Source organism: Aythya ferina, assembly GCF_964211825.1.
Source record: "Aythya ferina genome assembly, chromosome: 23".
Classification (NCBI taxonomy): Eukaryota; Metazoa; Chordata; class Aves; order Anseriformes; family Anatidae; genus Aythya; species Aythya ferina.
Genome location: NC_140321.1, coordinates 5292164 through 5320125, shown reverse-complemented (window position 1 = coordinate 5320125; position 27962 = coordinate 5292164). Strand labels below are relative to the sequence as shown.

At 49.9% G+C, this 27962-nt stretch overlaps 3 protein-coding genes and 1 long non-coding RNA gene across 4 annotated transcripts; 1 reads left to right on the top strand and 3 right to left on the bottom strand.

Moving 5' to 3' along the window:
* Window positions 1-122: 122 nt before the first annotated feature.
* LOC311422874 lies at window positions 123-7383 on the top strand. The gene is made up of 3 exons (XR_014685513.1): window positions 123-452; window positions 3301-3916; window positions 6215-7383. It is a non-coding gene; the product is annotated as an uncharacterized lncRNA (long non-coding RNA).
* LOC311422873 (keratin, type I cytoskeletal 19-like) lies at window positions 2063-6997 on the bottom strand (the record flags this gene model as incomplete). Its single annotated transcript, XM_084496369.1, has 8 exons — window positions 2063-2374; window positions 2714-2844; window positions 3319-3545; window positions 3680-3805; window positions 4249-4410; window positions 4834-4990; window positions 5553-5635; window positions 6509-6997. 8 exons carry the CDS (start codon window positions 6995-6997, stop codon window positions 2349-2351), a joined length of 1401 nt encoding a protein of 466 aa, XP_084352495.1. The 3' UTR covers window positions 2063-2348.
* A 4508-nt stretch (window positions 7384-11891) lies between the features above and the next one.
* Window positions 11892-17416, bottom strand: LOC311422872 (keratin, type I cytoskeletal 19-like). Its single transcript, XM_084496368.1, has 8 exons — window positions 16485-17416; window positions 15453-15535; window positions 14733-14889; window positions 14329-14490; window positions 13837-13962; window positions 13490-13716; window positions 13024-13169; window positions 11892-12244 (listed from the first exon to the last, which is right to left on the bottom strand). Exons 1-8 carry the CDS (start codon window positions 17067-17069, stop codon window positions 12219-12221), a joined length of 1512 nt encoding a protein of 503 aa, XP_084352494.1. The 5' UTR covers window positions 17070-17416; the 3' UTR covers window positions 11892-12218.
* A 7969-nt stretch (window positions 17417-25385) lies between these two features.
* On the bottom strand, window positions 25386-27962 carry LOC311422753 (keratin, type I cytoskeletal 19-like; the record flags this gene model as incomplete). The annotated part of the gene is made up of 6 exons (XM_084496104.1): window positions 25386-25646; window positions 25842-25967; window positions 26289-26450; window positions 26536-26692; window positions 26980-27062; window positions 27429-27962. 6 exons carry the CDS (start codon window positions 27960-27962, stop codon window positions 25386-25388), a joined length of 1323 nt encoding a protein of 440 aa, XP_084352230.1.

The window sequence follows — 27962 nt, the reverse complement described above, 5'->3', positions numbered from 1 at the left end:
AGCCCATCTGCATACGGCCATTCCCTGCATGCCAAAACACTACAGAAGCGAAGGTTTTTAAAATACCTGTTTTGAAGTGGGGGAGCGAGGCCCCACCTCTGCTGCGCTGTTCTGCAACGCAGGGCGTAGCCCTGGGCACCTGCCCGCGCCCCGAGATGCGCGACCGGGGGGCTCGTTGTGCCTACAAGGCACCCACCCAGTGCCACTGGCAGCCCGAGCACGGGGTGTTCCCCACTCTACAGCCACCCCACAGCCCCCTGGTTTGGGGTCTGCGCTATCCTAGCCAGCAAACAGCTCTCCAGCAGGAAAACAACCAATTCCTGGGTGCCGCCTTCTGGATCTGTTACTCATTCGGTATTGCAGGAACCAGCGCTGATGAAACCGTAAAGGGCACCTTCAAAAGCTCCACCACCCACTGGAACGATGGTGATTATGATAGGAGCAGTAATTAGGTGAGTCAGGGCTGTGAGAGGGACTTGGACTGTACGAACCCTTTGTCGGGGACTTCGTTAGTTCGGGTCTGAGCAGCCCTTTGCGCAGCCGGCTCGGTGCTGCCTCTTTGGCAAGACTTTTGGCAAGGGCTCGGAGCTGCAGCTCTGCCACCCTGCGGAGAGCCTGGCTGCCACCACACGCTGCAAAACAGCCCAGCACCATCCGAAAAAACATCCGTGGGTGTCAGCAAATGGGTGCAGCGAGTTTCAGGGTGGCTTCAGTCCCGGGCACGGCCAGGCAGGGGAACGCACCCGGGGTCTTCAGAGGCAGGAACAAAATCCGCGTTGTGTCCTGCAAGTCAGTTTTTCAGAATCAGGCCACGTCAGCCTTGCTTGCCATGAATGTGACCGCTAAATGGAGCAGGAGGGGAGCTTCTGTCTGTGTGTTTGGCTACCGGCATCCCCGCAGCACGCCTCTGCTCGGGCACCCGCTGCGAGCCCCCAGAGCTGCACATTGGTGGCCTCCAGCCTCACCCACGGCCCTGGCAGTGAGAAGTGATGTGTGGGGACACCTGGGGACACCTGGGGATGTTGTGAGGACGTGTGGGGACACGTGGGGATGTTGTGGGGACACCTGGGGATGTTATGGGGATGCATGAGGATGCACAGGGACACCAGGGGACATCTGCAGACGAGCTCCTCCTGCGTGCTGGGGGCCAGCCCAGCCAGCACCCACCTTCCCGAGCGCTCCACGCGGCTCTTCGCGTATCGCAGGGCGTTAATTCCCTCATCTCCCGGTATCGCACCCTGATTTCATCGCCTACCAGCACCGGCCCCAGCCCTCCTGCAGCGAACGGCTGACACCTGGCGGAGCCGAGCCGTGCCGAGCCGTGCCTTGCGCGTCCCCGTGTGCTCGTGCCCGTGCCCGTGTGCGCGTACCCGCAGCTCCTGCCCGCTCCTCCCCGGCCGCGCCACCAGGGGTCGCCGAGCTCCGGGCTGTTTTGGGGAAATTCGCTGGGTTTGGGCTCCGAGTGTGTTGTATTTCTTCATTTCTCGGCGATCCCCAGATCTTTCCTACAGCTCCAGCTCTGGGACACGGTTGTGCTGTGCTGGTCTGGGCTATGAAATGGGCTTTGGGCTCATCTGCTTTTCCCACACGGGTTTCTCACTCGTTTCAGGCTGTTGTAAAGGGGATACGTTCAGACCGGGCGTTAGGAAGAATTCTGCACGGTGAGGGCGTGAGGCGCTGGCACAGGCTGTGGCTGCCCCATCCCTGGAGGGGCTTAAGGCCAGGCTGGATGGGCCTTGGCCAACCTGATCTGGTGGGTGGCATCCCTGCCACGGCAGGATTGGAGTTAGATGAGATTTAAAGTCATTTCCAACCCAAACCATTTTGTGATTCTGTGATCTGCCTGCAGGGGCTGCCCGGGAGGAGCTGCTCGAGCCCTGCAAAGTTCACGAGGCTGCTCTCTGGCTCCCGCTGCCAAAGCCGCTTTGCTCCCCGTGGAGCATATCCCAACCATTTCTGGGGCCCCGTTGTGCGTGGCTTCCCAGCTTCTGCTGGCCGGGGATGTGGGTTGCACCCAGACTGCCCCCTGCTTTGCTAAAGGAACTCAGTTTGCAGACACGGGTTTCTTGATTGCATCAGGCAGAAGCAAAGTTTTATTAGAGAAGGTTTTTCACCAGCAGGTACAGTAGTGATCCTGACTAACTCAAGTAACTTCTAGGGGTTGCAGCATTACAGAACAGAAGTAGCAGAACAAACAAAAGGGAGGCCCCCGAGAGGCCCCCTGAGATACACGGCAAAGCATCGCACCATCACTTCTACTTTCCCTCCGTAGAGGCGTGCAGGGAACAGCGAGTGTTCCTGTTTTGTCTGTGGGGTTCTCTGTACGTCACCTTCTAGTCCATGCATCCTCAATCACAAATTCTCCTGCAGGTCACTGGAGAGAAAAAAAAAAAATAAAATACAGAGAAACATTAAACATTATTTTGATTCAGACAGAGACAAGATCTTTCAAATAACAACAAAAATCAGCCAGGAGTTGGACTCCACGATCCTTATGGGTCCCTTCCAACTCGGGATATTCTGTGATTCTGTGTGTAGTGCCCTTATTACAGGAGCAGACTTTGTTAAGCAAGAGCAGGTGGCAGACAAGACAGGGAAACCCAGAAATTCCCTAAATAATTGTGTTTTGTTGAGAGTTTGCTTTGCCTGGCCTTATTACAAAGGAGCAGACTGGAATAAAAATGTTTTCTTCTTGTGGAAACCCGACTCTTACCCTGTATGTCTCCGGTCTTGCAGGGTGGGACTTGCGGCTGGCAGTGGGAAGACGAGGTTGTAGTATAGGTGTGGCTTGTCCTAATGACTCCTCCTCCTACGCCAGTTCCTACTCCGATTCCTCCTCCGTGACTAGTGGGAGAAATTTGGTGAAAGAAATAGGCAGTTTTAGAACATTACTGGACACTACTGAGGGCACAAAGTGTCAAACTACGTCTTTACAGGGGTTAGAAATGTCTGAGTATTTTACACAGTGCTCTTTTTTTTCATTTTGCTTTGCATTTGTGCCCCCTTTTGGCATGGAAATGGCAGCGCACTGCAATTAATTTTCTTCTGACAGTTCTCACCCATCTTATTACAGAACAGAGATGGTGACAAATGCTAACAGCACTAATAGCTACAGGGCTGGAAGATTTGGTTCCTCTGCTTTGCAGATCCCAAGGAGTAACTTTTAGTTCAGACTTCATAGTAAGGCTGCTCATGAGACAGCTTTGTCATCTCAGTGAAAACATTAAGATGGGCCAAATGTGGTGTCAGATTCCAAATCCATAATTCAGATCCTTGATATTTTCCTTTATTCTCTAACAGATTCAGGGATTTACGTACATAAGGTCCTGCTGTCCTCCTTCCAACAAGCAGCGGTAGGTCTGAATCTCCTGTTCCAAACGGCACTTGACATCCAGTAAGGTCTTGTACTCCTGGTTCTGGCACTCTATTTCCGCCCTAATTTCAGCCAATTGCTGCTCCACGCACGTGATCTGGTTCTGTAGCTCCCCGAGGAGTGTGTTGTACTGGCACTCAGTCTCAGCCAGAGAGGATTCCAGATTATTCCTCTGGTAAACAGGACAACCAAACAAAGAAACAAGGTTCATTTAGGTGTCACCATGGAGTTTATTATTTCCAGTGCAGAAATGGAAGAGTTATTCACCAGTATCCAAACACAGCTGTAAGAGAGCACACCACCCACCTGGCTGAGCTGAGCCTGCAGATCGATTTCCAGGGCTTGCAATTGGCGTCTCAGTTCGGTGACCTGGTTGTTGCACGTCTCGACCTCCTGACCGCTCGTAATAACCTCCCGATTCACCTCCTCAATCTGCAAAGCACCAAGCCAGAATAAAGACCGTCAGAGTGTATCTGTGTAATTTGGACTTCTTTTACTGAAGCAGAACACAGTGAGCTGCTAGCAAAACCAAAAGGGAGCACGGTGAGTTCTCTGAACTGGGCGTTAACCACCGCCTTCAACTGCTTGCTCTTTTACAAATCGCATTAACCTCATGGCTATTAAGTCTCTTTAATCCAAATGTGGGGTATTTCAGTTCCAACACCACACCACAAGGCCTCGCGGTTAATGCTGCCGTTCCAGATGGGGCATAGCAAACTGGTCAGACAGGCCCGGGTCTCCCGCAGAACACAGGGTGTAAATGAGTGCTGAACCTGGGCTTCATTGCAAAGGGCAACTGCTTATTTTCTCTGAAATGCTCCTGTGCTCTGAAATGTGCTCATCAGTTCGTTTCACAGCAGGCGTGTGTCGCTTACCTTGCACTCGTACCAATCCTCAACTTCCTTGCGGTTGCGTGCTATCAGTGTTTCATACTGGCATCTCAAATCCTCCAAGATTTGCCTGAGATCTGGTCCAGGGCAGGCATTGACCTCCACACTCACATCTCCAGTTGATTGTTTCCTCAGACAATTCATTTCCTGGAAATGCAACCCAGATTAGACACATTTTGGCTTTTAAAACAGCACAGAAGAGCAGAGCTCGGTGGCTGAGAACAGCTCTCCCTGCCCGGGGTGCCTCCCAGCTGTGGCTGTGAACCACTGAGAGATGGTGCAAGTGTTTTCCCCAACAAATCTGTTGGGTAATCTCTTTTCTCACCCACTGCAGACAGCAGCAACTTTCACCCCCTCTGGCTCTCCCAGTGCCAGTCCCAGAGAGGAGCAGCTGCCTCGGCCTGAGCTCCTGCACCACCCAGCAGGCAGGCAGGTCTCAACCCCAGACCTGTTTGATGGGAAAGCTGTGGTATGGATCGGCTCCTCTTTGCTTCTACATTCAGAGCACGTTCTTGTAGGCAAAATGTTTTATGCCAGGGCTGTGGTGCTCCTAGAGGAGCAGGAGCCTACCTCCTCGTGGTTCTTCTTCAGGCAGCAGAGCTCCTCCCGCAGCGACTCCAGCTGTGCCTCCAGGTCAGACCTGCAGAGAGTGAGCTGATCCAGGACTTGGCGCAGGCCGTTAATGTCAGCCTCCACGCTCTGGCGAAGGGCCAGCTCCGTCTCGTACCTGGTTTGTGCAAAAAAAAAAAAGAAAAGAAAAAGAAAATCAGAACTGAAACATCTCCACTCAGCTTCTGCAAAGATCTCCTCTTCCCATCTGCCTGCTCCGTACTTCGTTTTGCTGGCTAAGCTGGATGCACTGTGTTTGATTTCTGCCCTGCACTTGATGCCTGTTATGTGCCAGCTCTTCTTCCCCATGTCTTTCTCCCCGTTCTGATATCACTGTGTTTGGTATTGCTCACCCAGCTGCATTTCTGCTTTGTTGATCCCGATCTGCACTGGTCTGTGATGGAAATGCTCCCAGTATACCACTAAGGGCCACTCCCTGCAGTGTCAGTCCCAAGCCCTAACCACCAAACACCATTGCCCAATGTTTTACCCAAGAATACTAATTATGGGATGTCTGAGGACCAGGAGCAAAATGCCTTTCATCACTCCATCCTGCCCTAACGTGGTGTTGCAGGAGACTTGTCCTCAGCCTCTGCATGGGGTGCGCTGGGACGCCGCGAGTGAGATGCGAAGGAGCAGGGAGGAGGCAAGGGGGTGCATCGGCACGGAGGGGCACTCACTTCACACGGAAGTCATCAGCAGCCATCCTGCTGTTATCAATGTCCAGAATGATCTTGTTGTTATCAATGGTTGCGCAGACAATCTGGAAAAGAGCAGAGCATGAGAGATGGCTCCCTTCTCTCCGCTGCAGTACTCTACAGGTGTATCTAGGGGACAGTTAAGTATTAACTCTTTACAATTTCCTTTTTCCATCACCTTTCTACTTAAATTGCTTTGTTCCTTGAGCAGAGCAGCTGCAGGAGGTAGCTGTGCCTCCTTGACTAGCAGGCAGTAAAGAAGAGAGGTAGGGAGTTAGTGAGAGGGGAATTCCCAGTCTCAAAGTATGAAAGGAAAGTTCCAAAGATGCTTCACAAAGAGGTGAGCATAAAGAACCTTCCTTGAGATATCAAAGCTCAGCTGACATTTAGGCTGGCTTGTTCCTGACTTCAAGCTTAAGGATTTTCAGGGAAGAGAGTTAGAAGGTACCTTTAAGCCTAAAGCTCATCTACAGCTTTCACTGGGGACACACTAGTGTCGGGCTCTTTGTGCCACCACTGCAATCAACAGACAATTTTAAATACTCAGCTTTTTTCACATAGCATTTATAATGCTTTATTTGATACATCTGCTATGTGTGTTTTCCTCTTGCTCTACAGTTCTCATTACTTTGCTTTTCTTACAGGGCTGACACCACTGCATTTCCTCAGAGCACAGTCAGTAATATTCAACTATACAGCCAAATCACAGCGTAACAAGGCATCCTTTTTCCTTTTTAAGAGCATTATCCTACCTATATCACCTCTCAGTATGTGTCCATGCTCATCCTTAACAATGTCACAGAGGAAATTGCTACAACTTATGTTTGCAAAGACATTTTACAGCAGTAAAAAATATCTTAAAGAATTGCAGTAAGTTCTAAATGCAAATTAAGAAATGAACCTTAACGATGGCAGGAACAACTGAAAAATGGGGTTACCTGATTCTGAAGATCTTCAATTTCTTTGTAATAGCAGCTGTAGTCCCGGGGCTCGCAGGAGAGGCCCTGTGTAGCATACCACTCTCTGATTCTGCATTCCAGTTCAGCATTTTCCTTCTCCAAGCACTTCACCTTGTCCAGATAGGAGGCCAGGCGATCGTTGAGGTTTTGCATGGTCACCTTCTCATCGCAGGATGAAAGCAAACAGTCGCCACCAAGACCACCAACAACCACACCGCCTCCAAGGCCAAACCCGAGGCCATTGCCATAGCAGTTGCCACCTCCATAGCTCCCACCAGCCAAGCTACCAACACTCAGTCCCCCTCCATAATTCACTCCACCGCAGTAGCTCCTTCCAGAAAAACCTCTGCCACTGCCTATCCCATAGGAAGAAATCCGTGCTCCACCACCACCACCAATGATACAGCTGCCACCACTGCTCCTGCCTTTGCTAGACACAGTAATAGTCTCCTTAATGTTGCAACTCATGGCGACAGCAGTTGGAAATGCAAGCAGAAGCCCAAAGCAAGTTGCACAGCTTGATATTGAATCAGACTGCGAGTTGTCCGCTGCCACGAAACTCTATTTATACCTTCCACAGTGGGTGTCACCACTGGCTCCTCTTCCCATAAGGCTGGCTACTCCAGCCATTGGTGCCAAGAATAATTTCTCAAAGGGAAGTTTCCTTTCAAGATTCCCCATAGACAAGGAAGATACTTTACATGTCTCTTGCTTATTTCAAAAATACATTAGCAATAATGTTTTATGAATCATCAGCTTTTTGTTTATGATGCAAACTTTACAACATTAAGCCAGGAAAAACACTGTCCTAAATTATATACCAGGAAGAAATCATTAAAGGTTATTGCATCAAAGAGCTCTTTATCTCTCATTAATTTATTTTCATCTTATTTTGAGTTGAATAAGCAGTTTTCTTACAGGGTGCTGATGTTTGAATATGTAAGATGAAACAGAAAAAATACATACGAAGTTTGACTCTCGAATGATGTATGAGGAATGATGTAAGAACTTTGTGGAAAGATCAGAGACAGAAAGATTAACCTTTAAGTCTCTCCATTGGTGAAATAATTCCCGAAAACTCAGCTACAAGACATGATGCTTGTGGAATGAGCTCTTAAGGGCCACGGACAAAAGATTCTTCATTTGTGAGCTGGGCTCTCCGGCAGTTCACAAAGCTTTGCTTCTTTATATGGAGAGCATGAAATAACATCCTAGGACTTTAACATTGTCCTGACATTCAGTGAAAGATGTTTCTGTAGTTTTCATCAGTATGGATAGTGGTTGTTGCTGGGGAAATATGTTTTGTTGTGTTTTTTTTTTTTTTTTGAAACAGTGAATGGGGCTGCAAACATCCCATGGGCAATGTCTCTGTCAATATGTGCTGCGTGCTTCTGAGAGGTTTGAGACCACTGTCCTAGGAAGTACAAAGACAGAATTGCTGATGAAGCTGGCAGAAAAATTGTTCCCCACTACAGTTCTGGACTGGTTTGGAAAAGATGGATTAAATAAAACCAGGGGTTATTCTCTATCCCTAATGTCTCCAAATCTTAGCTAGGCAGAGAAAGGAAAAAGCAAAAATCCTTCCCCTCTTCTGACATCAAAATCCAGGCTAAGCTCATTTTCCTGAGGTATTTGGCTAAGACACAAGTGCAATGGCCTTCTCGGTAGGGAGAACCTGTTTTTAGCCACTGTTGAGCAAGAGGCAGGCATTCCACAGCTCCCTGAAACTAACCGTTCCCTGTAAGAAATTCTCCAAGCTTGTTTCCCCAGAGAAGAAGTGAGACGAAACTCCTGCTCACATCCCCACTCCGTGTCAGGATGGCAGATTGGAGTAGCTGTTATGGCAAGTAGCTAATCTCATTTACTGAAGGACTGAAGTGTCCCAGTGTTCATGGATTTTACCATCACTTTATTGCTCTTACTCTAGTTATTCCTTCGTAAGGACGCGTCCTCTTATCTCTGCATCCTTGGATGTCACTGTGCCAGCAGTGAAAGCTGGCAGTGATATCTCCAAGCAGGCTGGAGACAGAGGTGTGGAGGCACTTGCTCCGAGTGCTTTACTCAGAGATAAGGAGCACGCCTCTGGCAGAGTCTGGGGATGCTGAACCCAGGTCTCCTGGATCCGTCTGCAGTGCCTGAATGTCAGCCTGCCCTTCCTTCCACCTTGTGCTCTGCTCAGCACCTAAATGCAAAGGAGCCGAGCTAAGAATAGGTAAAAACCTTAATAAAAAGTTACTGTGCATAGAAAGGAATATCTGAATTTCATTACTAGGACTGGAGAGCATAATTGGAGTCAGGGTGTGGTGGTAGGAATGAACCGAAACTGATGTAATGCTGCATTGCTTGAAGCTTTGCCTGTCCTGCGTATGATTCTTCAGGAGTTTCCCAATAGCTGTCTGCAGCAAGCATCTTTCCTGAGTGAGCACACATTCCTTCCTCTCCTTCACAGTTATCATTTTAGCACATCAGAATAATGCAGGCAGAAACGTGGGACTTGCTCCTTTGTGGGAGTGGAGGACGTCTACATGCTTATTGTGGTAATTGCTGCAGAGAGGATGGCTCCGGCCCCTGGGAGCACGCTGGTCCCCGGGGGGACCTTCCCCTCGGACCCTCCTCTTCGTGCCTCTGCCTGGGATCCTTGCATGGTGCACTCTTGCCCTCTGTTTTGCTATTTTTCCTTTTTGTCTTCGGGAAAAGGGTGCACTAGTTAAGCTAAGATAAAATTAAATCACTGCTCTGAAGATCTAAAAAAAAAAAATAATAAAAGAAACAACCCTAACCTTTCCCTCCTTATTTTCATTCAGTTGTGTGCGCTCATAAGCTTCTTGGGTCTAGTCTGCGTGGCACAAAGAAGTATGGAAATCTCATGGAAATGTAATTTCCAGCCCAGGGCTTGCAGCTCCGTAATTTGCAGCTCCCTAATGTATGGGTTGTTTCCAGGGTGTTTGCTGCTGGGGAACTGTTTATCCCAAGCCACCTTCTCATGAGCTGCTTCCCAGACACATCCCAACTCGTAGGTCTGGTGTCTTAGGAGCTGAGTCTGTAGGTCCCTGGGGGCTTTCCAGAGGCATAGGCATAACCTCAGGATCATTACAGTCCTGCGGCCCGTGTCATTAGGTCTCTTTCACCTCTCAGGAATTTAGGACAGCTCCTTTGTGAAAGTGCGTGTGTTGCTCCTGCCGGACCTTGTGCGCCGGGTGGGAAGGCCTTTGATGTGAATACAGGGAATCCGATGGAGCAGCTAGATGTCAGTAGCAGGTTGCAAGAGAAGGAGGCTCCCCGGCTGGTGGGAATCAGCTGGGGCTCCCAGAAGAAAGCAGCAAGCTTTTCTCCTTTGGGGGTAGCCCGGAGTTTCCAGAAGACTGAAAACTGGAGGCATGTCTGTAAAATGTCCTTGTATTTTTAGAGGAAGACTGGCAGATTGGGAAAGGTCAAGACCAAGAAAGGGATTATCTGTCTGTCTTTGCACTGAACAAGGCAGGAGAATACAAAGGGAAAGGAACGTGGAAGGACGTCCTTCCAACTTCTCAGCTGGAGCTCTGAGAGCAACTGGGATATACGCAGAGGAGTCCGACCACTGGAAAGCTTCCAGTATAACCACAATAAGCACCTCTCTCTGCTGGGAAGCATATGCCAGCATATCCCTGGGTATACACGTCTACCAAGGGATTCCTGCATCAAGTCTGAGACTTTCCCTAGGACTGGAACTTGTCTTTAGAGAAGACTTGATTTAAAGTCTTGGTTTAAAAGCATCTACTGATGGCAGCTGTTCTGTGTCAGTTTGCAGTAGTTCCAGTGCTGCATTTTCTCATTTCTCTTTATTTCTATTTGTTTCTTCTCTAGCCACTGGATAGTCATGGATTTAGTGTCTCATAGATGAAATCAAATAAATACCACTTACTCATCTCTCCATGCACTTCTAGAGCAGGAGATAGGCATCCTTCACCTCCCTGACACACTGATGATTGCTTCAGCCACTTGCTGTCTGTGAGCCTTTGAGAGGACACTGGCCTGGAAGGTGTCAGGTTGTGTTAAGTCTATTTCTGTAGCAACAGAGAAATCAGTTTCTAAATAAGAGGTGAGGCTAGAAGAGAGTGCCACACCAGACTGCACATGTGGTCCTGAAATGTTTTTGTCTCTATACCCTTTCTCCTTCTCCCCATGAGGTTGACTGCTTCGTAATCTCCAGCTTGTGACAGCAAAGGAATTACCAGGTGGGGGTTGCCTTGCCAAGTCACCCCATAAGTGAGTGTGACTCTGTAACAGCCACATCACAGCGCACCAGAGGTGACAGCAGCCAATGCTGTAGCTGTAAACCTGCAGGGTGGAGTGAGCGTATAAAACCAGTCGCAGCATGGTTGTCTGGTCCAACAAACAGTGTAATCCTCAAACCCCTCCAGCTCATACTGGCTTTTAACTGAAAAGTCCCCAAACGCAGACTGACCCCCGTAAGCCCGTGGCTGCACCCACCAGAAGAGCTGCGGGGCTGTTACCAAACTGCTGCCCTTGGTTTTCTGCCCAGGTCAGCCTCAGGATGCACGCACACTGCCCATCTACACTGACTCAGCACCAGCTACCTCTGCTCTTTGGGGGCAGAGGAGGGGCTGATCTTTGTCTTGCTTGTGAGGTTTAAGAAATAATGGCTGTGTGTATCGAAAGATGCTAGCTGGCTTTTTTTCTCTATCGTATTCTTTGCTGAGCTGCACTTTTTCAGCCCCCATCCTGCCCCCTCTGGTTCTGTAGGGGGTGTGATGAGTGTACAGCTGCTTCTGCAGCAGTTTCTGATGCTTGGGTTGAAACTGCTTGAAACAGGATGCCCGGCCAGTGACTCAGTCCCCAGGTGAGAATAGGTAGGAAATGGACTTTTTGCAACCACTCCTTTTCTCAGTGGGAAGGTTCCTATAACATGAAAGGGCTGGGTCTGAGCAGAAGCCATCTCAGCAGAAATTAAATCAGTTGTGGGACCAAGATCTGTGGGCTGGATGCTGAATTACAGCGGGCACAGCCCAGACGCACCACCCAGGGCTGAGGCTCTCTCTGCCTGTCCCATCACTGACCTTCTGCCAGTTCTCTTTATTCTCCTATATACTTTTCTGTAATTGTGCTTTAACAAAGTGCCCTGTGAGAGGAACGCAGGCATCTGCCCGCAGGGGCTGCCCTGGAGGAGCTTCCCGAGCCCTGCGAGGTCCATGAGGCTGCTCTCTGGCTCCTGCTGCCAAAGCCACTTTGCTCCCCGCGGAGCAGATCCCAACCATTTCTGGGGCCCCTTGTGCGTGGCTTCCCAGCTTCTGCTGGCCGGGGATGTGGTTTGCACCCGGACCAGCCCCTGCTTTGCTCAAGGAACTCAGTTTGCAGACACGGGTTTCTTGATTGCATCAGGCAGAAGCAAAGTTTTATTAGAGAAGGTTTTTCACCAGCAGGTACATGAGTGATCATAGTACTGGTTAACCCCAGTAGTAGTCATGGTGGCTGGGCACACGCAGCAATACAGACTGGAAAAAGCAAATAGCAAAATAAAGCAGAATGTGGCCCAACGCTCTGCTCATCCCTCTGACACATTGCTTAGCATCGCTGAGTAATACAGAAGAGCACGTTCCTTGCTCTTAGCAGAGGCATACAGTAAATATTCTCTCTCTTTATCCACGGCTCTGCTGCAGGGATCTCTTGTTGTATACTCTCATTTCTCTGCTTAATCACAAATCCTTCTGCAAGGCACTGGGGAGATCAAAGAAAACATCACTTTGTTTAAAGCAAGAACAGATTCTTTCCCACACTGTCATGCCGCACACATACGCAGCACGATCATCCCACAAGCCACCTCAGCTGGAATTTCAGATAAATACCAAAAGGAGAGGCCTGGTCGCTGCCTGCCCATCGGGCAGATGTGCTCTGAGGCTGCCCTTTTACGCAGGGATGCCAAAGGTGGGAGCTGCAGACCCTGCACCCCCAGTAACCTGGGTGAGGGACCAGCACCAGGGTCCCCACCAGCTCAGTGCCCCTGCCCACACCCATTCTGCTGGACCAGCTGCCACCACGTTCATGTATTTTGCTTCCAGTTTGGCTGGAAGTTTCCCCCTGAAATAGTGCTAGTAATTTTCTACCAAAATCCTCATCGTTCCTGCTTCTTTTTTGGTTTTCACTCCTTTCTCCGGCTCTCCTTTTGCCCTAGGTTTTGTGCTGGTTCTTTCTCTGTGTTCTCTGCCTGTCTGTGGCTTGCCTTCGCTGCCTCTCTCCTTCTGTCTCTCCCTCTTCCTCCTCACTTTTTGCAGTTCTCATGCTTCCGAGCAGACTGACAGCTGCTGCCTACTTTCTGAAAGCACTCGCAGCCACTCCTCTGCCTTTCCCAGTAGCTTCGCAATAAAACAATAAACACCCCCTGTAAACTGCATTAAATACCCCCTGTAAACTTCACTGGAAAGGCCTTTGTTGCTGCCTGTCCGTGTTGCACTAGGAAGGAGAGGACTGTGGAAATCTTGCCGTGTTGCAGCGCTTACCTTGTATCTCCGCAGCTGCACAAGATGGCATCTGGGAAGACGAAGTGTAAGTGTGGCTTGTTCTAATGATACCTCCTCCTCCTATTCCACCTGTTCTTGCAACTCCTCCTCCTAGCCCTGACGATTGACTGATTCCTCCTTGCTGACTGTGGAGACAGGAAAGTGACATTTAGTGAAGGGTTTGTCAGATAAATCAGAAGTACGGGTTGCTCGTTGGCCCTTCTGCTCTCGATCTGTTTTCCTCTTGGGCATAAAATGGGCAGAAAGCTGCAGGGAGCTCTTCTCCTGGCAATGCCTGGCACAGGATAGGGAAGCAGATTATCCCCACTGCCTTCCAGTCAGCCCAAATATGTGAGGAAGGGAAAGGAGCTGGAAGAAATCCTCCACCTGTAGCTCACTTTGAGGCTGTTTCAAGATACCCAGGACACAGGTATTGTGCCTCTTGGTGTGTCTAGAGGGTACTCACATGAGGTCCTGCTGGCCGCCCTCCAGCAGGCAGCGGTATGTATGGATCTCCTGCTCCAGGCGGCACTTGACGTCCAGCAGGATCTTGTACTCTTGGTTCTGGCACTCCATTTCCGCGCGCAGGTCAGCCAGCTGCTGCTCCACGCACGTGATCTGGCTCTGGAGCTCACCAAGGTGGTTGTTGTAGCGACACTCTGTTTCAGCCAGGGATGCTTCCAGGTTGTCCCTCTGAAGAAAAACGTGTGGCATGTTAGAAATACAGCATTGGAAGCACTGCTTTTAACCACAGAGCCTTCCACCAAAGCAGAACCGTGCACCAGCTGAGCTGTGCAGCAGCACGCCACCCACCTGGCTGAGCTGAGCCTGCAGATCGATTTCCAGGGCTTGCAATTGGCGTCTCAGTTCGGTGACCTGGTTGTTGCACGTCTCGACCTCCTGACCGCTTGTAATAACCTCCCGATTTACCTCCTCAATCTGCAAAGCACCAAGTACAGACATTAAGGGGATGTCCCAGTGTAAACCAGACTGAGGATTAAGGAAAGAGCAGAGGAGCTAGCGAAAAACAAAGAATGGGGAGAGTTTGGGTGAAGTCTCTCATCCTAATGAAGTAAACCCTGCGTGTAATTCCTCTTCTAATAGTGCCACTGCCCAGTCCTTCCCACTCCTCATCTGCTTCGTGAAGAGCTCCTGCCTCGAGTCCTAATGACATGTGGCAGAGGGGCAGCATCCCCTGCGGCACTTGGTCAGCTGAAATCAGTGCCGAATGCTGTTGGTTTTGCTTAAGTTAAATAAGTGTGGAAGCATTGCCTGGAAAAGTCAAAGCTGAGTAAATTTGCTCACCTTACACTCATACCAGTCCTCAACTTCTTTGCGATTGCGTTCAATCAGTGTTTCATATTGGCACCTCATCTCCTCCAGGATCTTTCTGAGGTCTGGGCCAGGGCAGGCATTGACCTCCACGCTCACATCTCCAGTCGATTGTTTCCTCAGGCAGTTCATTTCCTGCAGAAAATCAAATCATTTTTTTTTAAAAAAACAAGGAAAACAACTGCGAGAACCCAGTTTCCCTGTAGGGAAGAGCAGAGCCCCCGGCAGAGCCCCTCTCTGGTGGGCATTCTCAGCTCCTGGGTGGCACGCGCCGTCTGCATCCATCACTTGCAGCAGAGGAGGAGAAACCCACCCGCAGCCAGCAGTGGCTGCAATTAGCAATTAACACTTTTTGCACGAGAGGAGCAGGAGCCTACCTCCTCGTGGTTCTTCTTCAGGCAGCAGAGCTCCTCCCGCAGCGACTCCAGCTGTGCCTCCAGGTCAGACCTGCAGAGAGTGAGCTGATCCAGGACTTGGCGCAGGCCGTTAATGTCAGCCTCCACGCTCTGGCGAAGGGCCAGCTCCGTCTCGTACCTGAGAGTGAGAAAGGAAACAAGACAGAGCAGTCAGAGCCTGACCTCACCATCCGCTCTTTTTTTTTTTTTTGATGTGACCGTCCATCTTTCTTGCAGTGGTTTCCTAGCTAGCATCCCAGGACAATAGGGAAAGCAAATCCGGCTTGCTCTGTCAAAGCCTGCCCTCAATCCACTTTGTCTGGAGCTTTCTCACCGGGGTGGAGGTGTCACTCACCGCGTTTCCGTGCTCCAACAAGAAAAAACAAAAACTTCCCTTCTGCAAGGCACCGCGTGCCAGAATGGCAGCTCAGGTGAACCCGCGCCCATCCCTGTCTGCGAATCCCTGCAGCTGGCTGCTTTCTAAAAACTTCCGAGCTCCGCACAAAACCTTGCTATTGCCCCAACCTGGAAGTGCCACCAGTGAAGGCAGCTCAGAGGCACTGGATGAGAGTTTTCCACGTAGCCTCCAGCCTGTCTTGGGCACAGGGCTCGGGGGACCTGACCGAGAGCTCCTTGCCACGAGGCTTTAGGTGGGGGCACAGTGCCAGAGGCAGGGGTGCTGCGTGCTGGGGGGGTACTCACTTCACTCGGAAGTCATCAGCTGTCATCCTGCTGTTATCGATGTTCAGAATGATCTTGTTGTTGTCTATGGTTGCGCAGACAATCTGGAAAAGAGCAGGGTTTGGTACTCAGTCCTGAAGCCTCTTCCCTGTATCCCCAGGCTCAGGTGTGCCCAGAGCAGACCCTGAGCTCTCCCTTCTCTGATGCTGGCTACCAGGCAGCAGAGCCTGGCAGTCACAGGGACGAGTGAAGTACCGTGGAGGCATTAAAATGCTAAAACACACAGTTCAGACAGCTGGGGAATTATAATTAGTGCTGTCCAGAGCCTGCCACGATCCACCCAACGTTTTAAGTCTAAATCTCACTTTCACGGATAAGAGATACAAAAGCTTTGTTCCGAGACTTAATTATAAGTCTGCCTTATTCTGTCTGTTTCCTGGATTCTTTTCACTTTATTCCTCTTTGTGCGTTGACATCCTAGAATTTTTGCCAAATACACTTTGCAGGGAAATGTTTTTAATTTTAAATTGCATACTCAAAATGCATTCAGGCAATTCTCTCCTTGTTCTTGTTATTAATTACATGTCCAATACGTCCAGTTCTCTGTGAAAGAGTAAACTTTAAATAAAAAAAAAAAAAAAAAAAAAAAGAAAGAATTTTAAACTGGAAATCTGCAAGACTGGTGACAGCACAATATAAATTCATGTCACTCATTATTTATTTCTTGTTCAGTTGTTTTCTTGGCATACATCTGTTTGAACATGTTGGCACAGATCTAGTTCAGAAAGACTACTGAGCCAAGCAAGTTGTATTCTGTGAACCTAACACTTTCCCTTTCAAATATATCTGATGAATAAAAGCAATGGAAACAGTCCAAGCACCCAAGATTTTTACATTTCAGCTCTAGGGCATTCTACGGGCAGTCATCTTAATGTCTGTTTACAAAAAGCATTGTACAACGAGGAAATGTTACTCTCGATAACTGCAGTAAGTTGTGAATCAACGGCGTGAGAGAAGCTTACGAGGGAGAAAGCAGCCGAGAAATGATGTTACCTGGTTTTGAAGATCTTCTATCTCTTTATAATAGCAGCTGTAGTCCCGTGGCTCACAAAAAGGGCCCTGCTTGGCGTACCACTCCCTGATTCTGCACTCCAGGTCAGCATTTTCTTGTTCCAGGCACCTCACCTTGTCCAGGTAAGAAGCCAGGCGGTCGTTAAGGTTCTGCATGGTGACCTTTTCGTCACCAGAAAGAAGAATGCCATCACCAGCAAAGCCACCTCCAACTACCCCTCCACCAAGACCGATACCAATGCCACCTCCAATGCCACCGCCGAAGCGGGCACTGCCACCGCTGAATCCGATGCCCGGACATCCTCCGAGGACGGCGGCTCCTAAGCCACCTCCATAGTTTCCACCAACCAAGCTGCCAGTGCTCAGTCCTCCTCCGTAATTCACACCACCACAGTAGCTTCTACCAGAAAACCCTCGGCTACCACCTATCCCACAAGTCGTGTATCTTCCAGAAGAGACTGAGGAGATCCGTGCTCCTCCACCACCACCACCGCCACCAATAACACAGCTGCCACCGCTGGTCCTGCCCCTGAGCGAGCCAGTTGTCTGCTTAATACTACAACTCATTTTGAGGACAGCTGCAGATCCAACCCAAAGCCCAAAGCAAGATGCACAGCTTGATATTGAATCAGACTGCAGGTTGTTTGTTGCCGCAGATCTCTATTTATACCTTCCAAAGGGGGTGCCACCTATAGGGTGTTTCTTCTTCCCACGGGGCTGGCTAGTCTTGCTGTTTATGCCAGGAATAAATAGCCCATAGGCAGTTTCCCTCTAGAAATCCCAGTTCACAAGGAAGATACTTTACATGTCAGCAGCTTATTCCAAAAAGTAAAATAATGTTTTATGAGTCATCAGCTTTTTGTATGATGCAAACTTTACAAGAAGTCAAGAAAAAAAGTTGCCCTAGATTATGTACAAAGAACAAACATTGGTATTTATAACATCAAAGTCCCTTTTATCTTTTATTAATTTGTATTTATTTTATTCTTAGTCCAATAAACATTTTTGTATCACATGCTATGGTACAGTGTGTGGAATAAAAATGGGAAGTTAATATAAATTCACACTTCTGAAAAGCATGAATAATAGCGACTGTAGTAGTGAAAAGGCAAGGGATATCATGATGTAGATGTCTGCCACCTGGCACAATTAAAGACAGTAGGTCTAATACATGCTTTGCCGTGAGATTTCTTAAGTCACTCAGGTTGTGTCCCTGTGGGTTTAGTTCCCCATTTGTAGCTCACATTGCTCTGGTCGTGCAAGCACAAAAAAAACAACTTGCTGTCATGGTCTGCGAAGAGCAAGCCAACTAAATGTGGGATGTTCCTGCTTGTCCCAGACTCAGTGCAAGCTGACACAAACAAAGTACCTCTCTGAAGTTATTTTTCAGTTAAAGTAATTGTTCTCCATGCTGCCTCAATTTGTGGTGATCACAGATAAAGGAAGAGATGAAGGAAAGGGAATATCCATGGGCGATTTAGCCGGTTCCCTGGCTGGACTGTGATGAGATCCAGCAGGTCATTGCCATAACTACTAGCCAAGATTTTATCGAGCACAAAATAAAAAGGAGAAAAGTTTTCCACATGTATTAACTGAGTTTGTCGGAGCGGTACCAGGTAATGGCACAGCCTGGCCATTGCTCACAGCAGAGCAATCTCCCAAACCGGGCAAGCGATAGCCAGAGGAGCCTTCGGAGAACTGGCTCAGCCAGTGCAAGTGTCTTTTTGTGGCAGACTGCCGTAATGAGAGGATATTTTGCTCTCCAGGGGACACAGGCTTCTGTTCCCTACAGCGTGCAATTCCCCGGCCACTCTTACTCACAAGCAGCCTTTGACTTGAGGACGTCCATCTACCCGGCTACAGGAGCAGTTGTGATCGGTCCCCTTTGGAGGTGAGTGTGACACCTGCCCGAGCAGCCGGCACCAGCGGGGAGAAGGGCAGAGAAAACCCCACAAGGGTGCTCGGCAGCTGCTTGGGTGCTCAGCCACTGCTCCCTTGCTGGTGGCAGGACGTGCTGTGCCTGCGGGTCGGAGAGGGTCCCCGAGCACACAAGGATGCGACCACCTTTTCACAAGCACGTTAGGGCTCTCTACTCTCCAGTGAGCTAATTTACTGCTTTATTTAGATCAAAAATGATAAAAGACGCCTACCCAAGGCTGGCAGCATCCTGGAATATTCATTATTCATATGGTACAGTGAAATAACTTGCTCAAGGACAGAGATGGAGTCTCCCAGAGCTCACATTTCTAAGACCGCAGTGCCTGAAATACAAGTCCATTTTCCCCTAGAAACACATCCCCCATGCTCCCCACACAGCCTAGACTTACCATAGTGAAAATACGAGCAAAAAAAAGGAGGATAGGGAGTAAATCTGGCTTTCATCAGTCATTTTGAGGAATATAATTGAAGACAGGGTGTGTCTGTGAGAGCCTACAAAAATTAATATAATGTCTGGATTGCTTGGAGCTTCGCTTCTGCTGTGTAGGTTTTCAGAAGTTGCCTAACAGCACTCTGCAAAGAGCAGGGCTCTGCACTAAGGTCACCTTTCGCTCCCTTTCAGAGCCTTAGGTTCAGGGGAACGTACTGGGGATACTGGACATCACTCCACAGGTGGGCACAGAGCACTGCCTCACTTCATCACTTACAGGTCTTGGCCACAAAGCAAACTGGTTCACATCATTGCTCAGCCTTTTATGTACGTCCTGCCTCAAAGGTCTACAGGCTACAGGATCACATTTACCGGTGAAGGTTAGAACCAATCCTACTGCTCCTCCAAAGGACTCGTGCTGGGGATCCAGGCACATCCTTTGGAGCTTTACTGGGCTCCTGCTAGTTTCACTGGGAGATGGACATGGGGCTGATGCAGCAAATGCATCCAGGAGCCAGTCCGTGGCCAACCAAGCTGTATTTTAGAAGCAGTTTGATCGTTTGCTCCATGTGCTGGATGGCTGCCGTGGTGTTTGCTGGCAGGCAGGCAGCTTGCAGGGCCATGGGTGAGCTTCACTCCATGCCATGCAGGGCCGTGCTCTTCCTTATGACCATGGCAAGGCTCCAAGCTGAGACCTTGCCATGGATCAGGTGAAAATGTGCTGTTGTGTTTGCTGGCTACATGGCACTCTGTGCTCTCCAGCTGTGTGCCACCATCTTGTGCTGAAACATCCCCCAGTACCAGCTCTTTTCTCCACTAAACTAATTCCTTTTCCTCCTGCAGCTGTTATTTGTGCTCATGTAGACCAGGAGCATAGCCTCGGGGCAGAGTACTACATGGAAAAGGACTGGGCAAGCCCGAGACATAAAAATGTCCCCGAAGGATTTACAACCCAGACGTGATGGAAGGAAGCAAATGGTTTCATACAGATGGAAGTAAAGGAAGCAATGAGACTTGGTTCGCCAGCAGGATTAGCAGTGCTGTCAGCACAGTGTCTGTGCTGGTAACTTCTGTGGTCATTATGGCAAAAAAGAGAGATGCGAAAGCAGATGAGGAGGCAATGCAGATAAATATCGACACAGGGATGGACACTGGGGGGGCAGCAGGACAACGTTACATTTTCAAGGGATGCGATGGGCAGTGGGGTTCGGTCCTCTGGCCCCATGGCTGTCCCAGCACCCGGCCTTTTTGCCGATCGTCAGCCTGTCTCCTCCACATTCTGCTCGCTTTGCTTATCAAAGCTGATAGTGTTGCCTTGTGTCAACTACGAGAAGGGCGTGTCTAATTTGACAACTTTGCTTTCATAAGCATTGCTTCAGTGATGTTTGTGCAACCACACTGGAATATGATTTTATCTTGTCACTTGTAATTACCATTAATGATTTGCATAATAGCCATTAGGCATCACTTATTAAATCCTTCTTTGATGTGATACTGAGCCGGCTCCAGACCTCATGCTCCCATCCTTCAAATGCAGACCACGACTTTTTTTCTGGCTAGTGACTCACTGATTTATACCACCAGGTTTAGCAAAATTCCTGTAAGGCAACCGAAAAAATTGCCACAGGGAGCTTGGTAATAGAGTGATCTTAGGTCTTAAATGCACCTCGGTGACGAAGGTGATAACTCTGTGAAAGAAACTGAAAGTTCCTTTCTTGCTGACTGTTCACATCTTCAAACTACCTCTGAACATTTGCTAGTGATGAAGTTCGGTGGAATATAGAGGTGGAGAGAGACGGATTTCTTCCTCCTGAAGCTCACAGCCTTTCCTGATTCACTTTGTGGAGGGTTTTAATTTCTTTCCAGCACCAACAGACGATGATGGTGCCACCAGGCTTCCCAGCCTCTGCACCTCTGGAAGCACTGCTGATTTCCATGGCAAAGGAATAGGAGAGAAATTGTGTTAGGATAGGTGGGAATACTGATGGCTGCATGAAACTAGAACAACTTCACTGCTGTTTTCAGCTAAAACAAGGCTAAAACAAGGTTTTAGCCTGTGGTCCCTGCTAGCAGAGCCATGGGGGTCAAACCAGAACCTGGCAGGCAGGACTGGAGTATTTCAGGTGCTTCCTGAGCTCAGGTACTGTGCAGCGGCACGACAGGCAGGTGGCCAAGGGCACAGGCCAGCCAGAGCCCCCCCTTAAGAGTTTTCTTCTTATCTTTATTTAATATTTGTACTAATATGTCTGTTTTCAATGCACCTTCAGTATGTGGTGATACAGGCAGTTTAAATGAAATTATTCAGTGTATTGGGCTGAGAAATCTCCTGCTTGCTTATAGTAGTAATTTACTTATGTAAATACTTCTTTATAAATGTTACACAACCCAAGAAACAAAAATACAGGTTCCACAGATAGTTACAAGGGCGTGAGTGAGACGGTGCCCGTCTGCATCTTTCATAAAACAGACTTTTATAGAGAAATTATAGTTCGTACATTACACCAAAACACGGCTTAGTATTAAAAATATATTGTGCCTGTAATCAGGTATAATTGCGTGTGCAGTGCAGTCCTTAGCTCATGGCTGATTTCCAGCATTAGCAGCTTGCCAATCTAATTGTTTTACTTCTGCCGCTTCGCTCATGTCTTAAACCTCTGGTATGTTCTCTCCTCGGGGATTTTTTCTGATGATGTTGTAATTCGCATGTGTCTGTTCTCTCTGTAGGAAAAGGTGCTGTGTCTGCCAGGGCGATCACAGCGCGTCTCATCGACCCCGCGGGCGGCGATGCCGATAGCTCCTGCTCGCCCGCCGGAGTGCTGAGGCAGCTCTCCCTCATCTCCCTGCGGCACCCACCCCTGCTCTTTTTATCCTTAGGTTCCTCTCCCGGTCTTACACCTTCAGCCTAAGTCTCTGTCTGTCCTTGACCTACTCCGTGCTGGCTTTACAAGGTTTGCACAGTAAGGAAAGAGCGGGTTCTTGCAGGCTGTGCTGGCGTACTGCATCTGTGCGGGCTGTACTGCATCTTCTGTGTTTCATTTGTCATCCCTTGCTGCCTCTTCCTGTGCTGTTCCAGGTTGGAAATCGTGCAGGTTATGCAGTCTTTGGGCAGGGGAGGCACCTTTATGTTCCTGCATCGCGTTTAATGCAGCGACCTCGGAGGTGCTGCAGCCGGGTTAAATAACGCCGAAGGAGTGCAGTTGGTGCTGCTGGGGCTGCAGGTACAGAACGAGCCACAGCACTGAGCGCAGAGCCTTGTCCACAAGCTCATTACAGCAATTAACCCACGGGGGTAAGAGCTGCTTCTCACTGGGCCAGTGATGGGAGAGGCCGTCCCCAAAGGGACATCTGGGGCCATCCCTCGATTGCTTCGCCGCTGGCCCTCCGTGGAGAGCCATCTCTGTAAAGGCACAGCTCAGAGCCGAAAGGGCAGAGCAGGAGAGATGTCACAGCAGCAGACCAGGCTTTCTGCAGAGCGAGAAAGAAAGCTGGCTACAAAAAGTCCCATCTTTGCTGAAATTTTTGCCAAGAGAATAATTAAGGCTCATCATCTCCCCTGAAGTCTTCTTGTTGGAAGCCTTCATGTTGGATTTGTGTATAAGGTTAGTCATCAAACCCCAGCCGGTGTTTGGGTAGAGAAAAGGGCTAACAGAGCCGCCTAATGAGGAGCAGAGAGGGTAAGCACCATCCGCAGCCTCTCTGATGCATTTAGAGGAAGAGAGGAGGGGAGGGCTGGATCCTGAGCCTTTGCTTGCACAAGCGGCAAAATGCAGCTGTGTTCCCGAATGTGTAATTCCTTTCTCTGTGGTAATGAAACACCACCATCTTTTTTTTTTTTTTTTCCCTGCTGTTTACTGTATCTTGCTTTTAAAAAACTTCTCTCCCACATATTAATTTGTCTCGCCCTTTTATCTTCCCACATGTTGCCAGCTGGTTCTTCCTGTTTGCCCTTTTCTTGTTTAATCCATTTAGGGGTTCTTTATTTAGCATTTTCTCTTGGAAGTGTTTCCCTCTACCAGAAGGGCGTGTCAGGTCCAGCAGAACCTTGCTTTCAAAATTACTACTCGGGATTATTGGGGAAAGCTTGTTGTTCTTGATTTTATCCTGTTGCTGCACATTCACATTAATACCTCAAAGGTGTTGCGAATTACAGTCCATTATATTATATTAGCACACGCCTACTTAATGAAAACTTGGTTTTCACTCAGAAGTCTCTTTCAATAGGACATCATCAGTCGGACTGCCCTGAAACTGCTTCCCTGTGCTCTCTCCAGCCTCCCTGAACGTTTCTTTCCTTATCACCTTCAACTTCATGTCTTAGATTACACCTCCTCCCCTGGAGGCCAACAACCCTTTGTGCAGCACCAGCTGCTCCCTTTCCTCCACCAGCATCCCGCAGCCGCTGAATTCAGCAGGAGCAGCGTGGCAGATGGGAACACTGAGTGTTTTTTTCTTTTTCCTTAAAATAACTGCTTCGTGGAAGTAGATCAAACACTTCAGAGAAGCCCTGATCTGGGTGGATTTCTAGCCAAGGGTATATGATAAATATAAGTATCTGAGTAACAGTTTGGTTTTTTTAATACTTGTATTATAAATTACTTGTAGAATTGCTTTGCGGGTTCAAGGCTGTATCAGTAGTAGCAGAGTTTTATTAGAGACAAGCTTTGGCAGCTGTTAGATGACTGACCACGAGACAGATTAGCCCACGGGTGGAGGTCCGTGGCGGGCTCCAAGCAGCGTTGCAGGAGGAAGCAGCAGGCAGAGGGGCGGCAGCACAGCAGCGGTTCTGCAGGGTCCCGTCCGACTGGTGCCATGCGCAGGACTGAGAACTGCCAGGTGGTTTTTGCCTTGCTTTTTCCAAAGGATTTGTTCTTCGAGAGACCTCCTCAGAGGGGCGTGCGGTGGGACTGGCAGGGAAGCTCTCTTGTCTGCAGTGACCTGCCAAGAGAGAGGAGGAAGCACTGCTTGTCTCGAGGTTTCCTCCACATACCCCTTTGTCCTTTTTTTACGTTCCCCCTTCCTCTTGTACTGACATTTCTTTTCCCTCTTCTCCCTAGCTTGCTTGATCTTACGTCCTTGCTGAAAGGCTGATGACTGACTTGCCTCCCCCTGCCAGCTCTTCATTTTCATGTCGTGCTGAAGCTCTTATTGAAACATATTTACTCCTGGTAACTCCCCAGTGACAAAACTGTTTTCTTTGCATAAATGTCCTGTGGGTGCATCCCTTCCTGCTGCTTTCTGCTGTACCTAATTAATCCCCAAGCTCTGCCACCAGCAGTCACACCTGCGATCCTGCTGTCTGACCTGCGCTGCCTTTCTCCAGGAAAAAAGAAACCCTCTGCAGCTCCTCGCCGCCCAGAAAACTTGAAAATCTCTTCCTCCTCTTCCCTGAGAAAATGGCTGGGCTAAAGCAGCAGCTCGTGGCCACCCTTCCAGGCTCCTGGAGGACACCTCACCTTGCCTGCTCTCCCCAGAGCCTTAGGACAGGCACGGCTGGCACAGGCTGGCTTTAAGCCCCCCGCTTCTTGCAGCCGGTGGGACTCCAGGGACTCCTCTTCCCGCTGGCCCTCTGTGGAAGGGAGACAGCTCTGGTAAGAAAAGCCCCCGTCAGTCCCACCCTGGAGAACTGCCCCGTGCCAGGCAGTTGTCCCCGTGTCCCTTCAGCCTCTGGTGGCCTCGTAGGGGGCAGAGGCACAGCTGAGGTCCCATTTCCCCTTCAAGCCACGAGGGTCATTAGGAGCAACATTTCGCACACCTTCCATCCCGCCTGTCTGTCCTGACACTCGGGACTGCCTGAGGCTCTGCGACAAGCTCTAACAGTTCATTTCAGCCACTGCAACTGGCGTTTTGGAACAAGAGCTGATTTTTCGTGTAACTAATTTAGGACTGGAGGGCCCAGGAGAGCCCGCTTTGGGGCACTACCATTAAAATACCTTTTTCCAAACCAATGGAGCAGGTGGGTGCTCGGGCTGGTTATGTGTGTCTGCTGCTCTTTATGATATTAACAGCATGCATCTCTCTTTCAAAATCTCCGTCAATGGGAAGCAGGGAAGAGCCAACTGCTTTGCATACAAATTAAATTTCCCCAAACTGTAATTAAAATTGTTGTGCAAAACTGAAAATGTTTAGATAATTTATTGTTTCAGTTAGTTTAACTGCCAGTCCCTAATCCTGTCAAGCAGTGGCAAAGCCAATAAAGCTTGGTTAAATGGCAATTTTCATAAAAGCCCTTGCCCAGCTCATGCTGAAAACCTCCCTGGAAGGTGGCGAGGTGCCACACCGTGCCGGGTGGTGGCGGTGGGCTTGGTGGGCTCTCCAGCTACCTGCACTGCCCCAGGAGGAGAGAGTGATCTTCGGCTTGCACCCAGGACATTGAGCAGAGCCAACTCCTCAGGTGCCTCGTGATTTGCTTCCCAGCCCTGTCTGGTAACAGGTCACTACTGGTTGCTCACCGCAGCGTTGTTTTTACCACTTGTATCTCATGTTTTCCTATATCCCCTAGTCAAAGCCTGGAGGTTTTACTGCGTCCCGCTTTGTCTGCAGTCTGCGTACATGATGTCGTGCTGCCCGCCCTCCAGCAGGCAGTGGTAGGTCTGGATCTCCTGCTCCAGGCGGCACTTGACGTCCAGCAGGGTCTTGTACTCCTGGTTCTGGCACTCCATCTCTGCCCGTATTTCGGCCAGCCGCTGCTCCACGCAGGAGATCTGGCTCTGGAGCTCAGCAAGGTATTTGTTGTAGCGGCATTCGGTTTCTGCCAAGGAGGACTCCAGATTTTCTTTCTGAGAATGGAAACAGGACAAAAGGAACCCAGGTACGCTGCAGGCTTAGCCCACTTGGTCACAGGATGCCGTGACTTTATGGGAGAGGTCCCACCAAAAAGCTGGATCAGAGTGTCCCAGCTGGACAACTCTGGTCGTGCAGCTTTCCAAAGGAGGTGAGGAGTCTGAGATGCAAATCGTGGTGGCATCGCTTACCATGGTGAGCTGGGCTTGCACATTGATCTCCAAGGCCTGCAGCTGGCGTCTCAGCTCAGTGACCTGTTTGTTGCTTGACTCTATCTCCTGGCTGCTTGTGATGACTTCCAGGTTCACCTCCTCCACCTGCAAAGTCAGCACAGAGCACTCCTTCCCTCACCTCACCGCAGCATCTCAGCGAGCCAGAGGGCTTCAACCACGCTGCTTCTGCTCACGCTGCAGCAACCCGAGCATTTCCAAATCCCCCTTCCTCCTCTGTGACCCACCACACAGTGCCTCCTCTGCCGTGAGCAGAAGAGCACTGTAATTGGCAGTATAATTAACAGCAGAGCACATCCCTGGCAGGATTGCTGCCACCCAGACGTCCCCACTAAGCGGAGGTGACTTAATCTCTCGTTTTTCCCCCCGATAGGCAGAGTAGGGTAGAGCTGGGCACGTGTACAGTACCTTGCAGGCATACCACTGCTCGGTCTCTTTGCGGTTGCGCTCCATCAGTGTTTCGTACTGACACCTCAGGTCCTCCAGGATCTTCCTCAGGTCCGGGCCGGGGCAGGCGTTGACCTCCACGCTCACATCGCCCGTCGCCTGTTTCCTCAGGCAGTTCATTTCCTGCAGGGGAGACGCGCAACATCCACACTCAGCGGGGACGTGGCTTCTTTCCGCGTGCTTCTGGAAGAGCGGGGAGGGATCTGACCTCCTCGTGGTTCGTCTTGAGGCAGCACATCTCCTCGGTCAAAGCCTCGCACTGCAGCTGCAGGTCGGTCTTGCAGCTGGCCAGCTGGTCCAGGACGGGCCGTAGGTTGCAGATGTCTGCGTCCACGTTTTGCCGAAGGCCGCATTCGGTCTCATACCTTAACCACAGGCAACAGAGGAAAGCCAGCACGTCAGCACGGCAAGTCCCCGAGTTGGGTTCATGGGGAAAAAAATGAGGAGCAAGCTCTTCTCTCGCTTCAGGCATGCTATGCTATGAGTGTTTCCAATGCTATCCGTGCCTTTCACAGAGACCTGTGTTTAATATGGCAGCACGACAAGCAATGGTGTGCCCCCAGCACTGCGTTAGGGTCTCCGTGTCACCATCGTTCACCTGCCCGTCCACGGGCAGTGCGAACTGCTCCATCCAGCACGGGGCTGTACTCACTTCACTCTGAAGTCGTCGGCAGTCATCCTGTTGTTGTCAATGTTCAGCAGGATTTTGTTGGTCTCCATAGCTGCACACAGGATCTGCAAAGGAAGCCAGAGGAGAGAGATTTGGGCTGGCAGGCTCTGCGGGCTCCAGAAGGCCCTGGAGGAAACATCTCCCATGGTACTGCAACCCAGTCCTTTTATAATCAATTCATATATTGGTGTTAGTAATCTGTTAAATGGCATTTCACCAGGAAAATCTGCATGCCAGCTTGGTTGAGCAGCTGCAGAAACCTCAGTTCTCCATAAAAGCAGTGTGCTGCTCGCCCAAGCTGTCACACTGCATATAAGCTGTGGCTCCATGTGCACCTCCAGAGACAGATGCTGCCTCTGCCACTTCACATTGGACATCTGCATGCGAAAGCAAAGCCCCAGAAAATATTTTCTTGAAAAGCATTGATTTACCTGGTTTTGAAGATCTTCGATTTCCTTATGAAAGCAGCTGTAGTCGCGCGGCTCGCAGCTGGGCCCTACTTTGGCGTACCACTCCCTGATCTTGCACTCGAGATCCGCGTTTTCTCCCTCCAGGAGCCGCACCTTGTCCAGGTAGGAGGCCAGGCGGTCGTTGAGGTTCTGCATGGTGGCCTTTTCATTGTTAGCGAACAGGATCCCCTCTCCGCAGCCAGCGCCAGCCCTGGCGAAGCCCCCAGCGACACCGCGAGCGCACATGCCCCCGCCGCCAAATCCGATGGTGGAACAAGCCCTCGGCGCGGCTCCGAAGCTCCCACCGGCCGCGCTGCCGGCGCTCAGCGGCTTCCCAAGGAATCCCTCGCTGGAGCTGCCGCCCGAGAAGTTCCCGGCTGCAGCTGCGAAGTCACAGGCGGCGAGTCTGCCCGAGGAGGCGGAGGAGACCTTTCTGCCAGCCCCAGCTGCCGAGCTGCCGGCGCTGCTCCTGACTTGGGAGCAGGCAGTGACGACCTGCCTGACAGCACAGCTCAT

Excerpts from the sequence above, each read along its gene's own strand:
- LOC311422872 (XM_084496368.1), bottom strand. The coding sequence starts at position 17,069 with ATGAGTTGTAGTATTAAGCAGACAACTGGCTCGCTCAGGGGCAGGACC. Across the intron at positions 14,491-14,732 it reads TGAAGAAGAACCACGAGGAG|GAAATGAACTGCCTGAGGAA; the intron begins GTAGGCTCCTGC and ends GATTTTCTGCAG. Across the intron at positions 12,245-13,023 it reads TGCAGCTGCGGAGATACAAG|TGCCTTGCAGAAGGATTTGT; the intron begins GTAAGCGCTGCA and ends TGATCTCCCCAG.